This window comes from Lepidochelys kempii, chromosome 9 (assembly GCF_965140265.1).
Source record: "Lepidochelys kempii isolate rLepKem1 chromosome 9, rLepKem1.hap2, whole genome shotgun sequence".
NCBI classification, from domain to species: Eukaryota; Metazoa; Chordata; order Testudines; family Cheloniidae; genus Lepidochelys; species Lepidochelys kempii.
In genome coordinates, this window is record NC_133264.1 from 35,792,707 (window position 1) to 35,810,815 (window position 18,109).

General features: G+C 40.5%; 1 protein-coding gene across 6 annotated transcripts in view; it reads right to left on the minus strand.

Moving 5' to 3' along the window:
* The window catches only part of NYAP2 (neuronal tyrosine-phosphorylated phosphoinositide-3-kinase adaptor 2), a 180,881-nt gene that overhangs the window by 30,355 nt on the left and 132,417 nt on the right, over nt 1–18,109 (minus strand). For all 6 annotated transcript variants that reach the window (XM_073359901.1, XM_073359902.1, XM_073359900.1 and 3 more), the window contains 2 exons: nt 16,946–17,158; nt 8,313–8,416 (listed from right to left, as the gene is read on the minus strand). In XM_073359901.1, coding sequence (XP_073216002.1) covers nt 8,313–8,416; nt 16,946–17,158 — 317 coding nt within the window. The remainder of the gene's footprint in view (nt 1–8,312; nt 8,417–16,945; nt 17,159–18,109) is intronic.

Below are 18,109 nucleotides of genomic sequence, written 5' to 3' on the forward strand. Positions count from 1 at the left end.
AGGGTTTGGAGTTGACAGTTATGGGGAGGAATTTTTGGCTTTTGGTTTTCAAACACAGTTCAAAGATACATTTGGGGGAAAACATGTTCAGCCCATCTTTAACCAGGCCTCCATTTCTGGAGCTGTAACTTTGTACGGGCAAATAACTCTGGGACTAGAATGGAGGAGGGGATTTGAAAATCTGGCCCTATGATGTATAATTCATCACAAAGCTTCCATATATTACAATGCAAATAAAGTTATGTAACTAAATTAGCACCACTAACTTGGACTAGATTATGCAGTAAAAAAACCTGATTTGCGACATTCTGAAGTGCAAGGTGGATTATGCAGCCCATTCCTTCACTGTGGGATTGCAGAGTACAGGGAGCAAGATTTTCACGAACAGGAGCTAAAAGGTATGCTCTGAAGTAAATATTTAGGCACCTAAATAAGTAACCTGATTTTCCAAAGTGTTCCAATTTACTTCAAGAGGAGCTACAGGATACTTGCCACTTCTGCAAATGAGGTCACTCGGGAGCCTAACCCTGGTTTTGAAAAAATTGGCCATCCCTAGGAAAAGCCACACTACAGGTGAAGTGTACATTATATTTTCTTACCAGGCACCCTAGCAAGAGAACAGACTCCACGGAAACTTCTTCCCCCAAATGTCTTTGGATCGGGAAGGGCCCCTACAACGTTCAGCTAATCTAATGTTCTTCCAGCTCATTAGCCCTATCCATTCTGCCTGGGTAGACTGGATCTGAGTAGGTAAAAAAATTATGCAACCAAAGAATAAGGACATGAAGATCTGTTCTCTTTAGCTGTAACTCCCAGAGCATATCTTTTCTACACAGAGTGTAGCATGCTCAGCAGTTCTGGAAACCAGATCACTTATTTAGGGGATGTCTAGACTCATAGGACACATAACCAGGGGCCCCATGGCCTGACCACTTTTTATGCAGAAGCCACTCAAGACAATCTGACACCCTAGGCAAAACCTCCTCATATGCCAACTGTGATGAGGGGCAGCCAGGCCATATGGGAGTGAGAGGCACTGCAACTGGCCTCCTAGGTCCATTGCGATGGGGCGGCTGGGCCAAATTTGCCTTGTGAGGCAGCTGCCCAGAAATCTGCTGCCCTAAGCAGCTGCCTACTTTGCCTATAGCTAGAGCCCAACTTTTATGGTGGAAGTAGAGACTGGAGGTGAGCAGTGCCCAGAGCAGCAGCAGGATAAGCATGCTGGATCCACAGCATGGTCAGCCCTGCCACAGTGAGTGTACTGTATGGAGCAAATCTATGCCCCCTCCCCACCACATACCTGAGCTTCAGCAACAAAGTAGTGAAGCTGGGGCAGCAGGGGATAGCTGCTCAAGTACATCACCAGGGTACCACTCAGGGCTGCACAGTTTGTGCTGCCCCCGTGCCACTGTGGCTTCACTGTGGCTATTGTTATTCAAGTTACCTAGATCAAAGCTAGCTCTGTTACGTCTACATGTGCTGGGGTCACACCTCTGACTGCAGTGTAGACAGACCCCAAGATATCAAAATATGGATTTAGGCACCAGTTTCAAAACTTTAGGCACCGATTTTAAAATTCTTGTCCATAGAAATCTGATTTTAAAAGGGTTTACTAATGGATACATTCCTTTGGGGAAGTATGGTGTGTATATCTTTACATGACAGCTGTGCCTATGCTGTTAGCATGTGAACTTCCATCTTTCCTTTACTATAGTAGTAAAGTAACCAGGGAGAGAATGAGAGAACCCTTCCCCTGCATGGGATATTGGGAGGTTGGGGTTATTCTCTCACCCAGGACTGAGATATATGAACTCTGCATTGTGTGCTCTTGGGAGAAGCCCTAAGGGCCACATGATGGGAGCTTTAAGCAGAAAAGAATAAGGGATTAACTGAAGGTCACTCAACCTGTTGTAGCAACTAGCAACCTGTTGTAGACATCATCTTTATGGCAGGAAGACTGCTTATTTGCACCACATCCACTATCTCTGCTTAACTATTTACCTTGCTAACTGGGCTGAGCTGAGAGAAGAGCCATTAAAAGTTCAGAGCAAGAGTGTTTCCTGTAGCACTGTGTAATTTTCTAGTGCTTTCTCCATTCTTCTTTTAAAAGGAAGTTAGGCTCCTGTAGACAAAGATGTCCTGTGACCTTTATTCCCTCTTGTGGACGAGTTATTATTCTTAATCCTGGCACAGCTTTTGAATTCTACTATGATCATTACTGGAAAATTTAAACATTCTTACTCTGCTTACATCGAATATACCTGTTACCAACCCCATTCAGGGAGGTACCAGAATTTAGAAGGTTTATGCACCAACCAGAGATTGGAGACAATAGTATAGGAGCTACACTGCTGTCTTCCAACTAAAGAAAAAAACCAAACCAAACCAAACAGCTAACTGACAGCATGAAGGATGCTGCACATTTGCAGATAAGGTACAAGGTTCACAAAAATAGGCCCGCAAGAAGGCTCTGCATCGCAAAAGTGATGAAATATAGGCATCAGAACTAAAGAAGGATTTTTTCCTCAAGGGTTTCTATTCCTTCAGGGAATGGGCTTTCTTTATTAATATGTGCTAACAGAACTGCCATAAACATGCAACTCAGTACAAGGAATTTTGCTATAATAGTCCTAATCTAACAACAAGAACAACCAGAACAAAAATCAGTTTGCAAAATCCATTTGGAGCCACAAATTGGCAATAGATACATTTGCTATTTTTTAAACTGGTATCTGAAATTCTTTCCTTGTTAACAAACAAGACTGCACACATTAATTTTTTAACTAAACTATGTCTGTAAGGATCCCAGTAACGACCTAGCAGTGATGTTTTATGTAAATTTAAAATAAGATTTGAAAAAAATCCCTTCATACACAGTAATCTAACATCTGCAATGCAGTTCACTTTAAGTGCATCCTTTTGTACCCAAAATAACATATTATGTGTGTATGTGTATGACACATAAGGCGGGTCTTGTGAAGCCATTCATTCTTCACTATCCTGAGACAAACGTGAGACATGAGTTTTTATATTCCTTTAAAATGAGGACGAGTGAGATGAGGCTGGGGAGCAACCTTATACTGAAACCCCATTCATCTAATTTTTTCCCTTTAAATCTGAATCCTGCTGGCTTTACACATACTGGGAGCTCCATTCATTTACAGTGGGTCTACTGACGTGAATGACACCAGCAGAATTTGCCCAAGGACTTCAGAGAAAGATTTGAGAGGCAGTGAGGTAGAATAGGTAGTGCACTTCACAGGGAGTCAGGACACATGGATTCTTGTCCCAACAATACCACTGACCTGCCACTAAGGATTTGTGCTCCATGACACTTTTGAAAACCCCACCCTCTGTCTATTGGAAGCTTAACTTCTCTAGTAAGACTGCCAGTTGGTGCCAACGTGATGGTGATGCATTTTGTCATGTAGACAAGGAACTGAAGCCACTAACTCAGTCAACATAGTAGGCCACACACTACATGGTCATTTGACCACTTCCAATCTAGACTGGATTTCAAATGGCAACTTAATGGTGAAAGGTTCAGAATCCCTTAAACTACCCAGCTACTCAGCAGCATCTATCTTTCTTTACTGTATTTATAATTATAAAATGATCAAGGGCACACCTGGTTTACCTAGCTGAGTGCTAGGGCTTGCCTTTACATGGCTCTTGCTTTGGGTCTTTCTCTTTGAGAATTCTGGTTGCTGGCCTTACATCCCCTATTCCAACCTCCTGCTTCTTTAACTGCTGTTCCCTACTGCACTAGATAATTTATAGCTGTTCTCCATCAGAGGCCAGTCTCTTACTTTGTCTCTGCCTGTTGAAGAAATATTTTTGTTTTATTCATACAGTGAGATCAAAATATCGCTTAGCACCTTATAAAGCACTTTCAATCTTCAAAGTGCTTGACACACATTAACTAGTCAGTCATCACAACACTCCTCTGAAATATGTTAACCACCATTATTACCACAGTATACAGATGAGGAAAGTGAGGCAGAGGATTTAGGTGCTCAAGATTACACAAATAGTTAATGTCTGAGCTGGATTAGAATTTAAGAGTTCCTAGCTTTTCATCCTATGCTCTAACCACTAGACCTCTCCTCCCCACCTGGTGTAAAAAAGATCATATTATAACATAGGTAGGGTTTTGTGAAATGTTCAGCTGCAAACGTGAACCTACCTGAAATCAGTTAATGGGTTTAGGATCTATTCCTACTCAAGAGCATCACCCAAGTCCATGAACATATGGGATAATTGGGCTAACGCAGTAGTCTGTCTCTTTTCCTATGTGTTCTTCTTTCTTGGGGCCTTGTCTGCAAAGAGCACTGGGTGATGGTTATCCCCACCTCACACATTTAGGGTGGATGCCACGCAAAGCTCCTTGCCTCTTAATCCTGAATGATCTTTGGGAAAGCCTGTTGCTGCCAATGCTATGGTGCAGTTAGGGAAAATCAGTCTCAGATAACATAGACAACCATAGCATAGGACTATAATACCCTCTAGTCCAGTGGTTCTCAAAGCCGGTCTGCCGCTTGTTCAGGGAAAGCCCCAGGTGGGCCGGACCGGTTTGCTTACCTGCCGCGTCCGCAGGTTCGGCCAATCGCATCTCCCACTGGCCGAGGTTTGCTGCTCCAGGCCAATGGGGGCTGCGGGAAGCAGCGCGGGCCAAGGGACAAGCGGACTGGCTTTGAGAACCACTACACTAGTCCACAACTGATCTGACTTCCAGTGGGCTAACAGCCCCTATCCTTCTTCACACACATTTCACTTGACCCAGGGTGTTGCATACCACGGTAATATGGGAATATGACTCTAGAGTAGGGACTGACTTGTGCCAGGGTTTACACAAAAAATCCCAGTGATGTCTGTGTACATAATATAACTGCTATCTTTCATCCTCTCCTCCTGCTTCTCATTGGAGAAGTTCAGTGGGATTTTCCTGCCGCCGCCACTTAGGGCCTGATTCTACACCATTCATGTCGGTGAGAGTTTGGCCATTGGCTTCCCTGGGAACTCAGTTAGGCTAAGGCTCCTCCTATCTATCTTCACTGCTTTCTTTTGGCTTGGCTTTTCATTTCATTCATGCAGTGGCAAGGTATTTCAACGCTGATGAGACAACACTAACCAGTGATTTTGGAGTTCTGTTTGGGTATTTGTCAAAAACAACTTTCTAAGGTACCATGCCAATGAGGTTACTCACCCTCTAGGGCTGCCATGTTTGCTGTTCTCACAGGTACCCAAACAAACACACCCATACCTGACCATCTTCCCATACAGCATTACAAATTAGCAGTGTTCAGCATGATTTTCTATTGCCCCAGGGCCTTGCTTTATCCTACATCTTCTTACACCCTCCTGTCAATTGCACTTCCTGGTGCAATCCTGCCTTCCAACTCCATCAATGTATAAGTTATACTAGTTAACAGCAGCGGATGCCTACTAAGACTCTCTCCTCCCACTGTTGTCACCTCTGAATTTGGCTCATAGTCTCTAAAATCTCCCTGCAATACAAGATATTTTTACTATGTCATTTTTAAAAAAAAGGTTGAATGAAGTTTCTAACATGTAAAGAGTTTCATATGGAACACACCAGAGGACCGAAAAGAGATGGACTATAACTCTATAAGGCCTGATCCAAGAACCAACAGAACTGAATAGAATAATACTTTAACAAGCTTTGTATCAGAGCCACAGAAAGCAGTGGTACTATAAGTGAGGGAATGCTTGGTAATATCAGATGACAATATCTAAGACAGAGTTGTGAAGTTAATTTCCCCACTTGCGGGGTGCGATGTAATATGCAGTTAACTGCTCTTAGAAACTCTGGGCCTGATCCTTTTCTCCTTGAAGTCCATGAGAGTTTTGCCATTCAATGAGAGCAGGACCAAGCCCTCTCATTGATAATTATACCATCATAATAGAGTATTGTGGCACACCAGTGCTTTATTTTTTCCCAACTGGTCAGTTTAAAGGGAAGATTCATATGAATCGAAGCCTAATACTAGGGTAGCAGGGGTTTTCTTTCGGGGAGAGCCATTATACACACTATATACTACACTGTTAGCAAAATCTTCGTCTTTTAGTTACTTGAATTTTTTTCCTGTCATCTTTATTTCTTTCTTCTCTCTAGAGTGAAGTGAATCCTTTCTCCACAGTTCTAATCAACCCTGGCTGCAGCTTCTGGAAGTCTCCTTATCTCTATCATCACACCGAGTTCTGCTTTCAGGGCTTATTGTTTTTTTTTTTTAAATCCGAACCGAGATACTAAAAATCCTTTATAACATTCAAGGTGCCTTTGTGACTGAGTAACCAGCAATGTGTTGCATTGGCTTTGCACCCTGATCAATCATAAATCATATATTACATATACATCGGGCCATGCAAAAATATTCAGAAGTGCAATTGCTCTGATTTTTTTCCGTAGAAGAAAGAACTCTCAACATATCATTTAATTAGCTTGTCATTGTGAGTCACCATTAATTTGCTTATCTAAAATACATTTTGGTAATGTGTAAGATTTTTTTAGGCATCATCTCCAACAGGACACAAAATTATAGTAGAACTTCAGAGTTACGAACATGTTGGGAATGGAGGTTGCTTGTAACTCTGAAATGTTTGTAACAAAACATTATGGCTGTTCTTTCAAAAGTTTACAACTAAACATTGACTTAATACAGTTTTGAAACTTTACTGTGCTTTTAACTCTCTGAATTTAAATGATACAAGCACAGAAAGTTTCCCTTACCTTGTCAAATCCTTTTTTTAAACTTTCCCTTTATTTTTTAGTGGTTGACATTTAACACAGTACTGTACTGTAATTGCCCCCCTTTTTTTGTTGTCTCTGCTGCTGCCCGCTTGCAGACTTCCAGTTCCAAGTGAGGTGTGTGGTTGACCGGTCAGTCCGTAACTCTGGGGTTCGTAACTCTGAGGTTCTACTGTAATAAAACAGCTCTTACTTCAGTTAAGCAAAGTTAGAGAAGTTCAACCAATATGGACTCAGTTGTCCAAATAGAATGTTACTGGAAAATAGGCTGAGTGAATCGGCACAGCTCCATTAGCTGTGCCAATGTACACCAGCATTACAGGCGTTAGTTAGAGCAGAGCTTTTTGCAGAAACTCACAGAGCTGCAATGCAATTAAGTATGGGAATAGCAAAGGGGCCCTAAAGGGAGTTAGGCCCCTACATCTCATTGAAATTCAATGAGATGTAGGGTCCTTATTCCTTTCTGATCATTTGAAAAATCACAACTAAGTAAACAGAAATAATATATATAAGTATAAAAGAAAACCATTCAATACCAAAATGCTTCATGTTTGATGGAAGACATAAATGCAATGTTTAAATGCAGTCGTTGCCCCTATTACTAATCTCTGTAGTTAGTTCTGAAGATTAGTAAAACACCTCATCACTTGTGTGCACTGAAGTGAGCAGGATCTCCACATTAGCAGACAAAACAAAGTTACATGTGCATTTGGCCATGTCTTTATTTCTCATCTCTTTTCTCCAGTTGCTAATATAGGTCTCATTTGCCGTGTTCAGATACTTAGATTTCTTTGTCAAGTGTCCATTGGGCATTTTTGGTATTGTTGAGAAAAGTAGCTCCATTTAAAGCAAGTAGGGTTTTTTCTTAGTTTCGTTTTGAATTTTTTGCATTTTTTTTTTTACAATTTACAATAAACATAACTACAGCAGACCATTTAATAGTCCCATTAGCACTATATGGCCTTAGGTTGAAGAGAGGCTAGCTGCCATATTTAAACAAAATAACTTGCCGTGTGAGCAATTTTAAGGACAACGATAATTCACAGTGTAATACAATCATGCACCAAGCTCAAAACAAATGTAAGACTGGCACAAATATTACAGTACAACAGGGCAGAAGTTAAAAGGTATGTACAAGTCTTTTGACAAACATTGGTGCAAGTGCTTTAGACGAGACATTTAAAAGAAACACACTAAAACATAGATTAAATTTATCAAATTTTGATAAATTTTAGACAGTAAAAAAGTACACAAAACATGAAAAAAATAAAAAAAAAACAACCAATACATATATAGTTTCACTACATCTATATTACAGAATGAAGGAAATCAGAGACAAAAAAGATTTAAGAATTCACAGCACAGAAATTTCTACCAGCCTTGAAGGATAGAATTTCATTGCCAGTGAGAGACACACGCACACGCACAAAAGTAAAAACAAACACAAAAAATCATTTACTGTAACAAATGACAGACACAGAGGTGAGAAACATTTGGCATGTTGCATCACATGAAGTCATTCACGATTGGCTAACGATGGTACCTGGCTGGGTTGGAGATCGCTGGCTTGCCTGAGAGGAGTAACTGATGGAGGAGGCACACCTGATGTGGATGCAGATCGACCTAATCTACAGCTTGCTTTAGGCTCTAGGAAGGGAGAGAAAAGAAGACATATGCCCAATTAATGGGATTGTTGATGTTGGTGCAGTAACTTGACACTTGAGGTGACATAGAGAACTAGAGGTCCTGTAAGTGCCATTCACCTGCCTGCCAACCTCCCCAGAATTTTCCCAAGGTATGGAATTCAGGCACATATTCCTGGACAATGTCTTGGGAAGTTGGCTGAGTCATAAATAAAAGTTGTCTTCTAGGCACTAGCCACCAGTATGGCAAGAGAGAGGCCTGGAACTGACTTCTCCCCACACCTCGCTGTCTCAACCTCTTTAATTTCCAGGAGCATCTCTGAGGCTGAAGAGTAGAGCAATGAGCAGCGGAGATAGGAAGCACGTCCAATTTTCCTTCTGCCCTCCACCCACACGCTGTGGCAGTCCCAGTGCCCAACTCTCTCACTTGCATAATGTGGCAGTGATTGGTGAGGGGTGATTGAGAGGGGTAACTTGTGGCCCAATACCCTCATTCAGCAGCTGAGTGGGATAGATAGTGGAAGAGGACAAAAAGGTGGTGAGGCTGAGGGAAGCGGAGGGAAATCACAAAGAAGACACAGTTCTTGGGGAAGTGGACAAAGGTAGGAGAGGGTGATGGGGTAGGTGGGGAAAATGGGAAGTTAGAGATTTTCCAGAATCAAGACATCATGATTTGTGATGTCATGAGGGCCACACAGAAATCTGAAAGTAGCTGACAGTGAGTCAAGGTCAGCCGCAGAACACAGAGTAGAGGGAAGAAACTTCAAGTTTTAATAGCATGACACAGGCCTCAGCAATGGAGTCTGTGAAGTTGGTTGCATTGTGTTGTCTCCAGCTTGTGTGTTCCCCAAGTAGGAGTGATTAACAGAAGTGAAGGACACTATGAAACAAGAGAGAGATCTCAGGCACCTGAAAAGAATTTTGATGCAGAAGTATTTGATTTCCCTATCCTGGTTTTACCCAGAGACATTTCCTGGAAGATTTCCCACTGAGTTACAATTCAATTTACTGCAATGATCCCAGGATAAATACCGAGCTGGGAGAAATTTACCACCTAATGGTCTGTCTGCAGCTGGTTTAGAAGAACATATCTCTCTGGGAATCTGATCTGCCCATCTCTGGTTGAGAGAAATGTTGCTCCCTGAAAGAACTGCAGTGCCCATGTCTCCTCCAGGCATTGGTCTGCCTTCGTCCGGCTCAGAGGAATGTGTTTCTTCTGCTTGTATGTTATATCCCTTCCAACAACCCTTTATCGGTCCTGTCTATTTAAACTGTAAACACCTCAAGGCAGGGACTGTCTCTTACTCTGTGTTTGTACACTGCACAGCACAACAGTGCCGTGATTTTATTTGGGATCCCTATGCTCTGCTGTAATACAAACAATAATGCATCTCCTTCATCTGGTTGAAAAGACGTGTCTTCTCACAGTTTATATCAGCCCAAGTTTATCTGAAGGCACACATCTCCCCATGATGATGGTCTGTCATGTCTAGCTTTGATGTGTATCTTCTCATATATCTTATCTGCCTATGTCTGACTGAGAGACATGTGCTTTCTCATGTCTGGCTAAGAACATCTTCCCCCAATGCCATTCTATATATGCCGCTGGATGACCAGAACACACCTCTCCATAGCATTGGCCTTTAAGGATCTGCAGTGGCTGCTGGCTGGGTCACTTCCTCCATTTCATTTTCTGAGCAGGTCAGCAGGCCACCTTCCTTCCATTGCCACCACCCACTTTTACCCAAACAACTCCTTCTGGAGTCTCCAGGAGAGCTGGCAGCCTGCACCAGTACATAATCTGATGTTTTGCCTTTCTGAATGAGGACAGTACACTGTTCAGTTGATTAGATCTGTTCTGAGATAATTTGTTATTATACATCTGAAATCATTTATTTCTTCACACTGTCTGTGTGCAAGGCACCCGATTTTTCCTTTACTAGAATATACACTAGCAACTGGAGTTTTCCTGTTGATTTCCATGGGAGAAAAAATTGGGGCTTATTTTTGTTTTGTTTATCTGTTAAGGACAGATGCTACACTGTCTCTATGTTAAGAAAAATCAGATTCCCATCCAGCATTACCTTGGTTAGTATTGTTGATGTCAAAAACTCCAAGGCATTGCTTCTGAATTGTTTTTTTTTTTTTTTTTGCTTTGAGAAAGCAGAGAAAAATGTCGTAATTTCCAATTTGGATATACTTGCTGCAATGAGAGCCCATTGTTTCCTTGCCAAAGACAATCCTTTCATCTGGCATCAAAGAATAAAATCCATCCAACTCAGATGAAATATTAGTTTCTTCTTTTATCTCCCTGGCAATATATTCAAGTGTCAGAAACTATTGCAAATTCCAGCATGGTTCTTACTATGGGAAGTTTCCAATCAATGCTTATCTAGCTTTTTCACATCCAGAAGTTTAGGTGAATAAGAATTTCTTTTTTAAGGGACAGTTCCATTGATATCAATGGTATTATTTTTACACTGAATCAATTGGGAACATGAAACAGAAATTTTTGCTGTGACTAACTTCTTCATGCTGTGGAATGGAATGCAATTTTTTTCCCTAAATGATCCGTCAGATATTGTCTGCACAGCTGACCACACCATATTCAGTGTATCCAGTGCTATGTCTTTTTTGTCCCTTGTGTACTCCTTATTCCCTGTACTCAGCTGACCAGACTTGGAGTACAATGAGCATTTTTCTTGAGTAAGAAGTTCTGAATAGGGTCCCCTAACAGCTGCAGGAGGACTCTGTGTATAATGATGCCCAGCATCCTTTCCCCTTCAGTGAATTCAGTTTCTGAGTTGTGTGTTTCAAATGACAAATTTGAACTTGTCTACAGTGCTCTGTGGCTTCATGCACATTCTGATTCTGGGAGCAAACAGACAGAGTTAGTTTGAAAACTCTCTGCTGCTGTCCCCAAGGGGGTCCCAAACTGTTTGCCAGCAAAGAGGAGGGCTGGCTTCCAGGGAAAGCATGATGGCAAACCTGAAGTGGAGACAGATCAATGTCAAGTGCTAACATAACCTCGCTGAGCCCCAGGTGTGTGCCTAACAACAAAGCAGGAGCCAGTTTTGGCCATGACTGGAGGAATGTGTGCTTTGACATGGATCTCTGGGGTGGTAAGAACTTGGAGTTCTAAATAATTCTGTCCCAAAGGCCACATCCCATTCCAAGTGCAAAATTCCTTTCAGAGCACAGAGACAGTGGCCGTGTGACATTGCTACTAGCCACTCAACTGCTGACAGTTGATCCTGAGGATCTCCTGCTATGCTAGGGAAGTCCCAAGCATATGGATAAGTGCTTTATTAGATGGGAGCCAAAGGATGCCATGTATTTGAACAGCCATGAGATGCCTGTTGTAATCAATGGGCATCACGTGACTTGAACTCAGCAGATCATGTTGAAAATGTCGTGGGTTGTTTTCAAGATTTTATTTATGTCAAAGACAAATATTTAGAAAATATTTAGTTGCTATATTTACTGATGAAATGTTTGTTGTGATCGTTTTCTCAGCTTCAAAAGCCGGTTCCTTCACATTGTGTCATGTGAAATGAAGCACACATTAAGGGCCAGACTCATTCTCAGTGAAGTCATTGAGCAGGATATCAGTGGAACTCCACATGGACATAAGGGATCATGTTGTAGGATCAGTGTCTAAGAAGCAAACCCTGATTTCCCATAAAAACATAGGGCATAGATTAACAAATGGGGGCACCTAAATTTAGGCACCTAAATCTAATTTTATGCTCATTTATAAGTGACCTGATCTTCAAAGATGCTGAGTATCTGCATAGCCCGTTGTCCTCAATTAAGGGTGTATTCTTTGCTAACATAGCAGACATCTCTGTTCTAAGGCCAGAATTTTCTGAAATAATTTAGATTTGTTTTATAACAACAAGAGGTGGTTTCCTGCATTCATCCGTTACACAACTGTTCTGCAGGATGTTTATTTCTGGGTTTGATCAGAAGAGATCTCTTTTATGCATCCCAAGGAGTCATCATTCTGCCTATCCTAATCTTAATTTAAAAAAAAATTCTCTGGCTGTCACACTAGAAACGCTTCCTATCCTGCCACAGTCTCTCCTTTGCACATGAAAATGGAAGTTGCTTATGCATTATTGCTGCCAAGAAGCACATCTTGAATTAAACAATAAGACATGACAAGATGTATATCCTATGCAAAAAAACTGAACATGCACATTTTAAAACGAATTTCATCTATTATTGTTATACTGACGTAACCTCACTGGTCTCCTAATAAATATAAATAATCTGTAATATAACTGGAAATGATCTAATACTGTATAGGAAGAAATCATTTGATATTTTTCTTTCTTAAAAATATTTGACATGAGACCGCCATCAGGAGGCATTCAGTGTTGAAACTTAAGAGCAGTGCATTTAAAAAGAAATGTTTGTATACCATACATGATAAGTCTCTGGAACTCAGTATCATTGAGGGTAATATCTTGGTAGAATTCAGAAACAGGATTAGACATTTATACAGAGCTAAAAAGAACACCTGCAGCTACATAGATTTAAAAAAAAAATTTGATGGGATATAAACCCTTACATTTCAGGGCATATACCAACCACTAACTGCTGGGGACAAGGAAGAAACAGCCCATATTGACAGGTTATTCTATAATAGTCCACTACAGGTTTCTTGCAGCTTCCTGTGAAGCAGCTGGCACTGGCCAAAGTCAGATACAGGACACTGGACCAGATGGATGATTACTCTGATCTGATATGGCAATTCCTATGGTCTGAATATGCATATATGCCATAAAATGGTGAAGTGCTTATGTGTAAAGGGTCACAATCTGAAGATTTTTTTTATATGCATGTACCTTCTCCACAGCTTATTGGGTCTCCTTTGTATTCTATCCAAAAATATACTTCCTTCTATAGGGGTAGGCAGGTGCCTATACACTGTCATCTAGGAAGAAGTGATAGAACTGTGTATTATGAACACAGATTTGTTTATACAAGCAAACTTTTATTTTCAACTGCATATGCATCTCTGCATCCCGGGGTCATCTTTCAGCAGGACTTTAATGGAGCACAGACCGCCAGTTTAAAGCTACCCTCACTTGGAGAATGCTACTGCCTGCTATTCAGAGCGCTCTGCTACTGCCTGCCATTCCCCTGGGGATGAATCCTCCTTGGGTGAAGCAGGCATAGGTTGAGACAGTTTGCCTCCCGCGCCATGATAGCAGGGATGAATCAGGCCCTATATCTCTTCGGCCTCCCAAGGGGCTTTTTTGTGTGTGTCAATGTTTTTCCCATAGCGCTTGAGGTTAACAGTTGATTATACTTTGAAATCCTAACCACAAACTCTGATTAAGTACAGTATACGCATTCCTTTCCCGATCATCTGCAGAGTATTCAGCCTGAATGCTAAATGTGTTGGCTGAGCTTCTAATAGATGGCGATTATAAAACAACGCCCTCCGCCCAACAACCAGTTCTATAAACTATTTAAAATGCAATGTAGAAATGCTTCTCTCTCGCAGCAGGTGGTAATGCAAAATGCTACATAGTAGCAATAAGAGAGCAACATTCCAGAAAATGTTCTTCAAAACTCCTGGAGTTAAATTACATGTGCCTCCCATTTTGTAAACCTCCTGTGACTTTGCCCTGAAATTGCAAGGACATGTTTTGAATGCTGGTGTGTGTAAAAGATCATTGACAATGCTTTCCAAATGGAGCTCTCTGAGAGAAACAGTATCATGCAGATAGGGTGCAAATGTCCCTGAGAAATTATTTGATAGATGAGAGAATGATCCAGTGCTGTGAAAATTGTTATTCAGGTGGAATTAGTGACCTAAGGTAATTTAAACTTTGTGTGCCCACCAAAAGGGCCCATGATCTTTTCTGGAGAGGCCTGAGCTCTGATTCCAATCTTACTAGCACCAGTGTAGATCAAGAGTAACCCACCGAAATAGTCAGTGGCGTTACACTGTGTAAAACTGTTATAAACACAATTGGAATCAGGCCCCAGAACAAGTTAATCTGGGTCCCAGATTCCCAGCACAGTTCTAACAGTACATACAATAAATTACATTGACTTGATAATGTACCTGTACCTATCCAGATAAATCTAAACCTTAATTTTTGTTTTTCATTGTACTGTAATTCTAGTTTGTTTGCAACAGTTGCAATCCACAAGGACAGTGTGCTGCACTGGGAATGAAATGCCACAATGAGGAAAAGTCAATTATGTTTTGGTGCAAGAGCTATGGATCCCATCCAGGGAAAAATGTATATGGCTCACCGGGGTGCGCAACTCAAAGGAACTGTAGTAAATAATACATTTGAAAAAACCACAAAGATACTCTTTGGGGGGAAGAAAGAGGCTTAATTCAGCCAATAAAATATTTGTATAATACTAACAATTGCACTTGCCATCTGAGGCTTTGATGGTCTTTGTAGTAAAAGACAAGACACAGCCACAGGTAGCTTACTGTAAGGCCTAATCTGACACCCATTGAAGTCTAGAGAGCTATGCTGATTTAGGACTGGAGCCGGTGAGTGTTTTGCATGATTTAACTGTGAGATGAATGAAGTCCCCCACAGCGGCCTCTGCATAAGGGCTGGATGGAAGTGAAATATTTTGTTTATGCTTTATTCATATTGAGGGATGGACAGAGACTGGGTCCCTCTGATTAATTTTCCTTTTTCTTGGTTCTGATCAATATTATTGTCTAGCACGACTAAAGAGTTTGGTATGTACCGTGGGTTTGAGTCTGTGCTGTCCTGGCATTCTGATCTGGTAGAATCTTTCACTGGTGTAAATGATACTATAATGTGCAGGACAAAGTCCCTTGAGTTTATCTAAAACATTCACAGGTTCTAACCCTATAAAGGTAAACTTTTCTCTTACTCACTTTGCTGCACCCTCTGTAGCTTACTCCCAGCCTCTCAACTCCTCCTCCCTCCTTCCTGTTTCCTGTCCTTTCAGACTCCCAACAGCCAGTGCTTCCAATTCTAATAATTACAAGCAACATCTAAACACCACACCACTCCTAAGATCTAATCCTGCAAACCCTTACTCACCAGAGTAATAAATAGGTACATTTAAAAAAATCCTAATAAATAAAAAAAATAGCTAAATACTTTGCCAGGTATACTTTGCCAATTTACACTGATGAGGGGTATGCAGGATTGGATCTATAAAGAAGACATTTTTTTCCCTACCAGAAGAAATATTCTGCAGAATGTAGTGCAGAGTAACTACAGAAATCTATAATGGAAAAAGTGAGTGAAAGATTGCTGCAAACCTTTTGTCATCTTGGCAAAGTTTGTACAGTTCTACAGTTCTACTGAGTCCTTGTTGTCAGAGCAACAAGCAAGACTTCTTGTCTCTGGGAAGCAAGACTTCTTTTATCATGCGCTGAAGTAGTGTTTTAAGTGAGAAGAGATATCATACTTCTATTGTTATGACAGTATGTAGACACCAATGTCTGCTACCATTCACTCAAAAACATCTCTTCTGCAGAAATGGTTTATTGTTTATCAGTTTCGGTATGAGACACCATCCACAGTCTTTACTCTTGTAGACGATTGTTACTGAGATTACTGAACTATTTATGTCAATTGTTATGAAAGTGGATATTTCTGGAAAACAAACAGGCCACGAAACTTCTTTTTTAGTGATCTGTCACATTTAAAAAAAGTAACACTGCATTGATTATTCATAGTGTTATACATGTGCCAGCTATATTCAGCTTAGATAGACATTTTACAAAATATAGGCAGTTTTTTTTTTATTTCAATGGATTATATCAAGTCACTATATATATTATATATATATAAATGTATATAATAGTTAATGTGATTAATAACACTGATGAATACTAATATTGACTTCTGAAATCTATAGTGAGTTTTGGACTGATTTACATGTAAGCGTAAAAGAGTGGACCTCTTGTTTTCATCTGTTGTGTATATCAATATGACAGTTTTGTTTATGCTACAGCATGTTCTACTCATTATCTTATGTGACATTTGAATTTATTATTGTCCCTCTATGAACTGAAATCTGGAGGATTATTAGCCACAGTGTCCCTCAAAATTATGTGTAATTTACAAATTTTGTTCAAATATTTGAATGGTACAATTTTATTCTTGATCATTAGCTACTAAGGACCTAATTCTGTCTAAATAGAGAAAACAGCTATAGGGAATATAAAGCCTGAACCTGAAAGGTGCTAATGGACAGATTTTTAAAGATATTTGGGTGCCCAAAGATGCAGATAAGTGCCTAATGGGATTTTCCAAAGCATCTAGGTACCTAATTCCCATTGATTTCAATAAGAATTTAGCACAATAGATGAAAAGCTGATTTCAGTGGAAGTTAATCACCTATATGCATCTTTTGGCAACTAAATACTTTTAAAAAGCTGGCACTAAGTGCCCTCAACTTCCAATTTCTTTAGCTCAGCTCCTTGCAGGATTGGGCCCTATATTTGTAATGGTATCATGAGATTTCTTTCCTTGCTCTGCTTGTGAAACAAACTCCCACATACCTGAGCTGCTGTTTCCTGCCAACATTGTTGGACTAACAGAGGATCTTCCCAGTCTACTGGACACAACTGGTGGTCCTGGTGTTCCATCCCATTCCTGAGCTTTTATTGGCTCCCTGGAGGAAGTTGTCCCATGGTGACCTCCTCTCTCTTTGTTTTCCAACTTTGGTAGTGGTTCAGTACTGTGGCTCCTGATCTTCAACTCGTCTAGTGGTTCTACAAAATATACAAAGTCCACATTCCATTATCTAGTGCATTTTAATTAAATTCATACCATGGTATTCTTTAACAGACTAGTATAAAAAGCGATCATCCTTAATTATCCCTCTGGTTGAGTTATGACCACCACAATCAGAGAAATGGGTAAAACTGGCAGTTTTTAATTCACTTGTTTTTGTTGAACTACAATATTTTATGAAAATACTTATTGTGCAAAAAATTATGCCCCAATCAAAGCTCTTTAAATCATATTTTTAAAACTAACATTTAGGAAATTACCTTGAATTCTTTATGGCTGTCTCGTCCCTGCAAACTGGTCCTTCTAGAACTCTCTCTCTCTTTCTATGCAAGTTGTTTCCTAAGGTTTTGTATTGTTCAGCTGATGGGCTTGTGATTCCCAGGAGCATTAATGGAAGCTACATACAATCTCTCGTGCCTGACTAATTTAAGTATTTCTAGTATGCCAGTAGCATAATCTATGGGATAAATTCTGCTTATACAACTCACTTGAATAATCCCTCTGATGTCAAATTAGTGGCTGCTCCATTTGCAAGCACAAGAGTTGTTGTGGAGCGGAGAAGGCAGACAAATGGGAGAGCAGGTGTCCCCAGTGATGCCAGGGTTTTAGCAGCTTTTTCCATCCCTGGTAACTATCTATTCTGTCCAGAGCCCCTTCTTGCTCCTCCCCCATTTCTTCTATGACGGGTCCATCAACAGGGTGGGGCATCGTATTTCAAAACTAACTCACCTTCAATGGAATTAACAGATAGTTTCCATTTCTATTTTCTATGGTCTATGAATGAATTGTATCAAAAACATAAACAGGGGAAGCATTTAAAAGAGACTTAAAACACAACAGTTAATTACTATTTGATCCACTTATGCAAAGCCTGCTGATCTATTTTTTTTCTTATTTGATGAAAAATTCCCTCTGGAATTTTATGCTTC